Source organism: Dendroctonus ponderosae, unplaced genomic scaffold (genome assembly GCF_020466585.1).
Source record: "Dendroctonus ponderosae isolate FM_Combo_2020 unplaced genomic scaffold, Dpon_F_20191213v2 Dpon_F_20191213_1, whole genome shotgun sequence".
NCBI lineage: Eukaryota > Metazoa > Arthropoda > Insecta > Coleoptera > Curculionidae > Dendroctonus > Dendroctonus ponderosae.
The window spans coordinates 16,920,713-16,931,603 of record NW_026017110.1 but is presented as its reverse complement, the minus strand read 5'-3'; the positions used below and the strand labels follow the sequence as shown (position 1 = coordinate 16,931,603).

Sequence of the window (10,891 nt, the reverse complement as noted above, 5' to 3'; positions counted from 1 at the left end):
TAGTTAATATTTTATGTTTATTTCATTTAATTAATGTATGATATACTGAGCTAAGATTGTCGGTATCCGATCTGAAATTCATAGCATTGTTATGTTATGTAGTCTCTTCCCAGAATTGATTGTCCTAACTGATCACCTGTTAGGCCCAATTAATCTCAGAATATTTTAAAGTGTTACAATTGTAATGTATTTTAGTGTGTGATATAACAAGCTGTTGACAAACTGTGATTGTTTTTTAGATTAATAAAAACATTTATATTTTTTTTTTACTACCTGTTATTTTAGTGAAACTGATGATGGTGGAAAACACCGAAACGTTTTTTTAATTGATAAATAGACAATAAATGACTGAAGAACCCAGGATTTGATTTTAATTTGGAATTGAAACACAGTCAGGAAAGTACGTACAATGATAAAATATAATATAAAAACGTACCTGGAATTACTTTCATGCGTATCCAATTGGGATATGGAGATCAGATAGTTGGAGAGAGTTTGTGGAGTGACATTGAGTTGCTCAGCGGCCCGAAACAAAGTAATTTCTTTGCGCTTCAACTTGAGCAGAATGTCGGTTGGTCCTTGTTCAGTCCAAAAATCTCGTACTCTTCAAAAGAAAATACTTAATTAGATTATTTACAAAACCATATAAGCAAATGTGCTTTAGTATTAGAAATACTATCTAAATCAGACAATATTTTCACCATTTCGCAAATTTATTTCTGGATTGTTAAGGCTTCTAGTCTTCTACTGGTATAGTCAAAGATTTTATATGTAAATTATCTGAATTTAAAATTCTAAAAAAAATAAGTTTTCTATGCCGTGGTAATGCAGGAATAAATGTGCTAAACGTAGGAAAAACGAAGGATACCTCTGTCATATTCAGAAGCTATTCACAATAATAAAACACATTTTATACACGAGGACTGAAAGCCAATTAAAACTTATTAATAAAGCGTCATGTTAATACAACATATAACTTCACATGCAATGCAACCAATACATATTTAACTATCCTTATCCTAAGTCTAAAAATGCATAACATATTCGTAATTAATACCCATATTCTTGACCTGCATAATTTTTTTAAATTCATTCTTATTTGTGTATTATCAGATCTTGCAAACATTCTCCAACTGCTCGCTAAAGCATATAAACAATGAATTCCAATGGTTTCACAATTATCAAATAAGGCAAGTCGTCTTACAAATTTAAGAAATTTCTTCTCATTCAGCAAAACTATTTACTGTAATGTTAAACTGAAATTAAACCAAATCTAACGACTAACATCGCTTAGGGTGTGCAATATTGGCGTAATCAAAAACTACAAATAACTCGATTTTGCATAATAGTTCAGTTTTGCGTACCTTCTATTAAATAGTGGGTGAAAACTGCAAAAACAAAAAATAAACCGTCAGTGACTCACAACATACTCTATCAGATGTAACCGAATTTAAAAAGCCACACTATGAAAACAAAAACATTAAAATTCATTTGACATATGCGAATGATGTAGTTTTTGTAAATGCACCAAACTCATCATGCTTTTAACGCCAAAGAAGAACATTTAGTTTTTTAAATATGAAAATCAGAATTTGATGACAAAAATTATGGCATTGGTGGGTAAAGGAATTAATTATGGCATTGTGGGTAAGTAAATTCCGATAGATAAATTCGAGTCCCACATCTGCAATAGACAGAAAGTTGTTTCGAGCGACACGGATTTAATCCAGTTTTATAGGATTTGACTGTTAAACCTCAAAAAATGTAATTAAATCATTTCAATTGAATCAAAATAAAAACAGAATTGTAACTATCAAATGCTTTTATAGTATTGTTCTTTTGATAGATAATTTATATTTATTACATCTTTGGAAGTATAACAACAAGTAACATAATTTTATTTCCCAATTAAGCTTATAATTGATTGCGAGTGAATTAGGTGTAAAATGTTGAATGTATTTTTATTTCTAATGGTAAAATTATTTGTCTTTTGAAACTGTTCATCGACATCCTTTCAATTCCATAGAATATATTTAGTACTTTAAAATTGAAACATCAGTCAAATAAGAAAAACTTTCGCATGTTAGTCAGTGTTACTATAAAAGTTCGAAATTTGTAGATTATATTATAGCTGGTAATTTAGTAAAATTAGCCACTACATAATTATTTTTTGATTTCACTCACCTATAGGGATGTTTTAAGCACCCATAAGAATCTCTGTACCTGCCATAGAGCGTTCCATACGATACCCCAAGCAATTCCGCAGCAACTTTCATTTCCAGATTTTTCGTTTTAATTGCGTCCATCACCCTTTTGGTGAACGGTTCCTCCCAGAATTGCTGACGCCGACCAGTATTCAAATATTCGTTCATTTTAATAACGTCCGGCCATTCTTTTTCTATGGCAGGAGTTAAAAATGATTGTAGGGCGGATGTTGTAACGTTTCCAGTTGATTTTGTTGTGTTGCTACTGCTGGTGCATTTCTCATTGGTGAAAGATGTGTTGCTTTGCTCGTCATCGTCATCCTAAAATAATTAATCATTATTTAACTTTTTAAAATATTGTTGTACTTCAGTTCGATCAATATAATTATAATTTCAACAAATTGTTAGTCCGTACACGTTTGTTAAATGAGGATCAACAGATTTACGATTATACCACAAACGCAAAGTAGTTTAATCGATTTGAATGCAAAAGCAAATTTACCGTTTCCTTTTTAATTTTCAATAATGATTCCTCGTTGTCGGTATTATTGGCCGGATCTTCTTCCCAGATCTGCAAATCGTGTTCACTACTGGACAATGCATCGTTTGAATACGTATCGTCCACAGCACTAACGTTTCCAGATACACGTGTGATTTTTGGAGCAGTAAAATGGGAATCGTAATCATCTGAAACGACAATAAAAATGTTAATTTATCACGTCGAATTTGCATATTTTTTATTGTCCAATTTAAAGTAGGTGATTCGAGTGATCAAATCACCAATATTGCGAAACTATGTGAACGGAAATAGCAAAATGTATTCAAATCTTTTATTGATCATAATCACTGATGTATTAAATCGTGTTTTGCAAATTTAAAAAATATTTTTTTATTAATATTATTATTATCATCATCAAAATATAATAAGTATTAAATTTTGTCTCTTAAAATGCTTCGATCATTAGAAGTGAAGCAAAGTTGTAGTCGATGCGGACTCGGTGAATTATCGGTATCAAAACAAACAGGAAAAAATATTCAATCATAAAAATGAAAAAAAAACCTACTTCCAACCCTTATGCTTAAAATTATTTATTCCTTGTACATAGTAACTTTTTATTATTTTCGTGAATTTCTATCAGTTTTACATTGTTCAAAACTGAGATGTTTTCGGTTAAGTAGAAACTTTAAAATTAATTTGAAGGGCGGATAGCAGCAAAATACGATAAAGTATTTAAACGCGTAATTAAATTCAAAATTCCATAAAAAAGCGGCTTAAATCATTAAGAAAACAAATACCGTACCCAAGAATACAGTCAAGAAGTCATCAAAGTGATTTGGAAACAACAAAATCAAAGGTATCAAATTTTAGAAATAAATTAATAATAAATTGACAAATAATATAAAAACCCTGCCAACCAAGCCAACTTTCTATGATAGTCCAGTCAGATTAGACTTTAAAAGGCCTATTTCGGGCACTAAATAGATGAAGGTAAAAGATTATTGGAAGTTGTTCAGAAGGATGTCAGAATATTGGGACAATAGTTTGAGTGCAATTTCCGGCTGTGGAACATTGTTCAATTAATTAAAGAAAGTGCGAAAAACGGTTTTTTGCACATAACTTTTGAACCGTTGATGCTATTGAAAAAAGTTTAATACTTTTCTTCAAGTATTAAAAATACCTACAATCTAAGATAAACTAAATGTAAAATAAGTTCATTTGTGTACTCAAAAACCGAAGAAAAACCGTCAATTTAAGCGTTTTTTAAATTTTCTATAATTAATTTAGTTATGCATCAAAAAATCAGACATAACTTTTTTTGAAGGTCCTTGTACACTTTATAAGTGTACACTTTATAAATTTTAGCTTAAAGAACTCATAACTTTTTGTTCATTCCTATTTGTTATTAAAAAAAGGCTCTTGCCAGATTCTAAATAATTTTTGTTTGGGACGTCGGAGCGACTGAGAGACTCTGAGGGTTTATCTTACTCGTAAAGAGTTATATTACAACTTACAATAAAGGAAAAATTGATTAATGAATAAAATTTTCCTTTATTGTACTCTCTACGAGTAAAATACAGCTCAGAGAAGTCTCTCCGACGTCTCAAGAAAAACCTATTTAGAATCTGGGAAGAGCCCTTTTTCATAACAAATGGAAATGAACAAAAAGTTATAAATATTTTACGTTAAAATTTATACCATTTATAAATTATAGAAAGACCTTCAAAAAAAGTTATAGTGAGATTTTTTGAGGCAAAGCTCACTAAATTGTAGAAATTTTTTATAAAAACTTAAAAATAGTCGGTTTGTTTCGTTTTTTTGAGTTAAGAACGCAAATGAAAATGGAACAGAAAATTTAACTGCTCTCGCCAGGCAATTAAATACCAACCAATTAAAGGGGTTAAAACGAACATAAAATGTGGAATTTCTTTATCGAACAACGAGGTAGAAATCGACGTTAGAAACACGCTATGTAATAACAAACCCAACAAACAGCACGAACAAAAGTATTCAAATCAAAAAAATAAAAAAGAGAGTCACTGGTCACTTCATGTCACAGGATAACTACAATAATAATTTTAAAATTTTAATTTTACATTGCAATCTCTTTCTTAATGTTTCGTTTGTTATTTAAACTTTGCGGCTTTGTTTTGTTCGATATTTAATTGGCTGGTTTTTTTAAAGGTATATAACTTCACTTTGAAAACAAACTCAAAAAATACAAGTTAAGGTCATGGTACTGGCTTGAAAAAATTGAAAAAACCATCGTATGCCATTATAGCTTAAATATGATTTGAGGCATATAGGCGCTGCGGCTGGTTTTAATGATGAGCAATCCACGAAAGAAGTCCAATTTTCGACCAATTTGGTTCCACTAGACCATAAAAAAACACATCAAACAATGAGTTTTTCTGGATATAACGGCGCCTCAATAATGGCTTCCGGAGTTTGGATTTTCGTCCCTCTAAATTCGCCATATTATTTCGAAAATCGCTGTTCAGTTCGCCAAACTCACGGTGCGCTTCGTTCATTTTAAATAAACGTAAAAACATTGCGTAAATAAACAAAATTATCGGCCTTTGAACGACGAAAATCCAGAAGCCATTATTGAGACCCCGTTATATCCAGAATAATCACTGTTTTTTGTTTTTCATGGTCTGGAAGAACCCTGGAAGAAAAAAACACCCTATCTTTGAGTGGGTAAATGTCTAATCAAACAGCAGCCGTATTAGAAAAGGGGTTTATAAAAACTGTGTTTTAATTCCGTGTAATTTAAGTTTGAAAATATTATAAGCCTAAATTTTTAAACAAAAAAACCAAACATATATTTTATATGTATATCCTTGATAAAACTAACAGGTTTCACCTTTAAAATACTTCAAAAGTAACAATTGAACACGATAAAAACAACTCCATAAATCAGACTAGACAATTTCTTAGAACAGCCTGGGAAAAATATAAACAAATTGGTAACTTACAATTCATACCAAATAGAAAAAATATTGAGTCCAGTTACAACACAGAGCCAACAGTTGACCTAAGATTTCAATAAAAAACGGGGAATTCGTTAAAAAAGGAACCATCCAAAACATTTTATAAATCTCCGATAAAATGAATAAATAGTTCGAACTGTATACAAACCAAAAAATAATGTATGTATTGATTTTAAAGCAAATATAAACAAGTATTTGAACCTGTTAGTTAAATTCACATAATGACTTTGTAGGTTTTTCTCTGATCATTTGTTTAAAAACCGAAACGTATGTACTATAGCAATCGATGCGGAATTTGCGTATTAATTGACTGAAATGTTGGAATTTTGAATAAAAAGCATTAATAATAAGTTGCTTTAAATGTGAGGCAGGAAACGCCTCACGTTAATTTTACTACATCGCAATAACGGTAAAAAAATTACAAACTACATTTTACAAAAGCATTTTTAAGCAATTTAGAAAAAGCTTATCTTGATTTCGCTATCGCTGTATTCCATTTAAGGGTATTTCGTGTCAAAGTTCTGAACGCATAAATCGCCAAAAAAATTATGTCAAGGATAACGCCAACAAAAGAAAGAAAAAATCAATCGTATAATCATATTTACAAAATATACTATACTGAATTGCTGTTGACGTTTTAAAGTCGTGAATCGACCAAGAAAATAGGTCACACCGGAGCTATAAGAAAATCGATAGGTATATTAAAATTTCAACTCGAAATTACAAAAATAAAATTGCTTTTTGTGTAAAAAGACTAATTTCCTTTTTTATGTGAAATTTATAATAGCAGTTTCGCAAGTTCGACCACATAAAAAACTTCTAATTCACCTTCATAAATTGCACCAATTTGTCTTTACGTCCCGGCAATGCATATTTCAAACAAACGAACTCAAATTTACCGCTATTGGGAATAGTTGAAGAGCTTTCGTTTTATGGTAAATACAATTACGAGCAATCGTTTTAATTGCAGCTGTTCGGAAAACTTAATCTACATTCAATTTTGACTTGACTTCCACGAAATAACCTTGATAGTTAATTCAATTTCAACTTGTATGGTAAATACAAAATTTCGTTATGCAATCGCAAGTATTATATCTACGCCACACATTGAAGCCCAGTTCCCTGTCAAAAGATCGATAACCCGTAAAAAACCAAAACGCTTTCTGTGGCTTCACTGCACACAATTTTTAAATTGAAAACGTCTCGACAATCTACCCCAAAATTGTTAGTCATCATAGGGGCGACACGGGTTATTACCATTGGGGTGAGATTCAGTTTTTGAAAATTTTCAAAGCCCTTACGTAGTTGATTCACAACGTAAATGTTTTTCTCTTGTTCAATTAGGTCCCTTGGATAACATCTGCTAGAGAATAATTCTCAACAGTCTACGCACGAAGAAACTGATATATTGACGTCTGCAATATTTATGATTATTTCGAAGTTTCTATATTTTCTATTTATTATATGATTGTTTAATGCTCTAATGTCTCTATGGCCTTTTTGTTGTTTTAATTGCCCTATTGTAGAATTAACACACTTAAATGTTGAATTAAACAATATGTACGAAGTGCCATAATTTGATGATTATATGTTATAGAAATTCTTCAGATAAAAATTGTACAGTCTCCATACGAAGATATGGTTCCCTAAAAAATTCCGCTGATAATCGGTTTTTATTAAATTACTAACTAAAATACACAGTTAAATTTTTTATTACGATAATACTTAAAAAAGTGTTTTTTCTGTTTGAGTTCCCCAAAGCTTCGCTCTGTGCTTCGCTTGTGCTTATTGATGCTCATATTTTTAACACTCTGTATAATAGAGACCCAAAAAAAAAATGTTTTCAAATAGTTTGAAAATGAAACTTAAAAGACGTACTCTTGTATTGCTGTCGATAAAATTAACCACTGCAGCTCCTATAGTCTCATATTTAAGAGTATTTAGATAAACTAACACACAAACACTATTTTAATTTTTATATTGCTTTATATTTTTAATGAACATATTTTGAGGCAATTTTAGCTGAAAACGAGTTGATTCGTTTTCTTTGTAGATTTTGAGTAAAAATTAGGAATAGTTTTAGTATATTTCTTCACAAAAAAAATTGCGAAAAACCAGCTGTCGACATGGGGTTCATTTTATGCTGCTTTTGTCCCAAAAAGTCGAATCTGCAATCAGAATTCGCCTTGAATGAAACAAACCACTTGGAAAACGTTGCTTTAAAAGTGGCTTTCTGGCATGTATTTCTTTCATTTCTCCAACTGGGCGTAAGCAATAAAAGCTAGGACACCACTTTCTGTTCGCTTTAAAGCACTTTAGTGTGGAAACTGATACACGCGTTTAAAAAAATTGAGTGCCGACAATTATTCTATGTTCAACGTAACAAATTAGGTATTTTGCAAATAAGAAAATCAATTAAACAGTGTTTTTTTGCATTCAGTTTCTCTGCATTTAAATTTTGAATTACGACACGTTACGTCGTTACCAGGCAAAAATATAATTAGTTAAATATAATATAGTTAAAAATTAATAACTTAAAATGGGAAAAACGTATAAAAAACAGATTATAAAGCAAAAAATAGATATATTAAAAGTATTTTGGGCGCCGACCCAAATAGTTAGTGTCCTTAATGGAATCATCAGATTTCATCTCGAATATGGCTCAATTTTGTTTACTATACACATTTTTTTAAACACAGAATAGAGACCTAACTAGAGATACTAACCCAAACTAACCCAAAAGATGACATTTTTTTAAACACAGAATAGAGACCTAACTAGAGATACTAACCCAAACTAACCCAAAAGATGCCCTCTTTTGGAAATGGACAAATTCCGTGAAATGCAATTCTGAAGCAAGATACAATTTATTATTCTTTAGTCAAATAAACTCAATATTTAGAAGTAATATTCCAAAATAACTTAAAATGGGAAAAACGTATAAAAACAGATTATGACGTCAAAAAAGTAGATAGCCTAGAAGTTGACTGACTCAATTTTGTTTACTACATACAATTTTTTGTTAAAAAAAAACAAAAGTTTCTAAGAATTTTCTTAGATCTCAAAGAATCTCAAACATAGCTGCTCAAATCCACTCTTATTTCGTATACCCTTTTAAGTCAAATATGTAGGAGAAAGAAAAATTTTGATGCAAAATACAGTGTGACACAACAAATCCTTCGCTCTAAATCTGTGCAAAGAACCAGCGGAGGTGTGCCCACAACATTTAAGAAAGAAATGAAAATTAGATTTCAATTTCAATTTCCCCTTTTCCGATTTCTTTCAATGTTGAATCATAAAATTTTAGCCTCAAGAATGGCGATCGCATGCTTTCATCTTTCAGGAGACCCTGTATCTATTAAGAAAAATTGCAGATTCGGTAAACATTGAAAACGGTTCTTTTAAAATCAAACAAACGGTACCGTTTATGCGTAAATAAGAACCTCGTATAATCACGTGGACAACGACCAACACGAATAAGCATGAGTATTTAATAATATGTAAATTTGACTAACTCTGGAAAATTGCGAGTGACAAAACATTTCACCTTATTTAAACAATTAATACATAAAATAAAGCGTTCTCAAAATAAATGTATGCTTAATACATTGTTCCTATTAAATTAAAGTCTTAACTACGAATTGTACTAAAGCTGGTGATAATTTTATTGTCTCCAGCTCAATATTCATATAAGAGAAAATCAAAGAAGATTTATTACACAGAAAAATACCCATCGTCAAATGCCCTTGATTTAAATTTCGCATTTTGTTACGTCAATCAGTATTGACGGCATTCGGTTTGGAAAGATGGAATATTTTGGAAATGTTCCATTTCCGCTCGCTACCTATTATGAGCAGATCAGCAGGCAAAAATTTGAAAAAAAAACTTGTCTGACGCAATAAAACTGAATTTTATTTCATTTTTTCATAAGGCACATAACATACCTATGGGAGGTCGTCCACGCTTCTTCTTGTGGGGAATGTTATTTGAGGGCGGCGATTGCGAATTGGGGCTGTTCATTACAGTAGTAACTTGTGGAATGGCCGTGTGTATCCCATTGGAATTTCCATCGCCAGATCCAGTTGGTTCGTCGTCTTTCCATGACACTTCAGCCAAACCTTTTATTCGTAGTTCTTCGGCTGTTTTCAGCAATGTAGCTAAGTGATTCTGGAACAGAAAAAATGTACTTTAAAAATTATTTCAACGCAATTTACACAGTTTGAGCAGCTAAGTGAAGCAAGAACGAATTTTGGTTTGTAAAACGTATAACTAATTGACATTAGTTAATGAGCATATAACTATTTTACATCGGACTGAAATTTCTATTGAATTTCATTTCCATTGCAAAAATATGAATAATATTATAACAAATAATCATTAAAGTACAATACAAAAAAATGTGCGATCGCAATTCTTAATGGACAATATTGATACAAAAATAATTGATGCAAAGTTTTTTTTATGTCAAAAGCAAACTGAATCCCAAATCGGGCATTTTTTGGTAAACTATTAATTTTCTCGTGAAAATACCTGAAAACCATCATATTGGTATCATCATCAAACCCTGTATATTGCAAACGACTCTTATTGTATAGAAATTAACGTATTTCTCCGAAATTCCCAATAAAAATTATTTTAAAAAGATACATGTTACATCATCAGTTATACCGACTTTTGTATTTGTTATTTTATTAATTTTCATTGATTCAATTTCAATTGTTTATTTGATTTTATTACTGGCTGTCAGCATGATACCTATATTATTCTTCCATGTTGTTCAACAAAATATATATTAATGATGCAAAAATAAAAATATGTTCTATTTTTCATAATGATAATCAATATGCACACTAGCGTTTAGGATGCGCTTTCAACAATTAACATTTATTCATTCACTGAACTTAAGTCTATTATAAATATAGATTTATCACCCATTTATAAATACATAGGACGTGTAATCGAAACCATTGAATGATAAGACTTGGATACGGATGACCATTTAACTCTAGGAAAATACCGATGATTAAGAAAATAACAATCACTTTCAGTAATCGTAAAATGGTTCAATATGTAAAACAATTTCTAGAATTTTCTGTATCGAGTTAATTAAGTTCAGGCAGCATAAAGTAGGTTTAAAACTAGAGCTAAAAAATAACATTTGCTGTCGATCTGAAGCAAGGGTCTGATCTGAAGCA

The 10,891-nt window shown here is 30.7% G+C and overlaps 1 protein-coding gene across 8 annotated transcripts in view; it reads right to left on the bottom strand.

Annotated features, from left to right (window-relative positions):
• Positions 1–10,891, bottom strand: part of LOC109542477 (protein tramtrack, beta isoform) — a 25,318-nt gene that overhangs the window by 6,734 nt on the left and 7,693 nt on the right. For 7 of the 8 annotated variants that reach the window (XR_007280245.1, XR_007280244.1, XM_048660703.1 and 4 more), the window contains 5 exons: positions 9,641–9,863; positions 2,707–2,891; positions 2,185–2,525; positions 1,365–1,388; positions 437–604 (listed from right to left, as the gene is read on the bottom strand). Coding sequence is in view for 6 of the 8 variants with exons in the window: in XM_048660703.1 (XP_048516660.1) it covers positions 437–604; positions 1,365–1,388; positions 2,185–2,525; positions 2,707–2,891; positions 9,641–9,863 (941 nt within the window). In the remaining 2 variants the exon portion in view is untranslated. The remainder of the gene's footprint in view (positions 1–436; positions 605–1,364; positions 1,389–2,184; positions 2,526–2,706; positions 2,892–9,640; positions 9,864–10,891) is intronic. The other variant, XM_048660702.1, reaches the window with a different exon arrangement.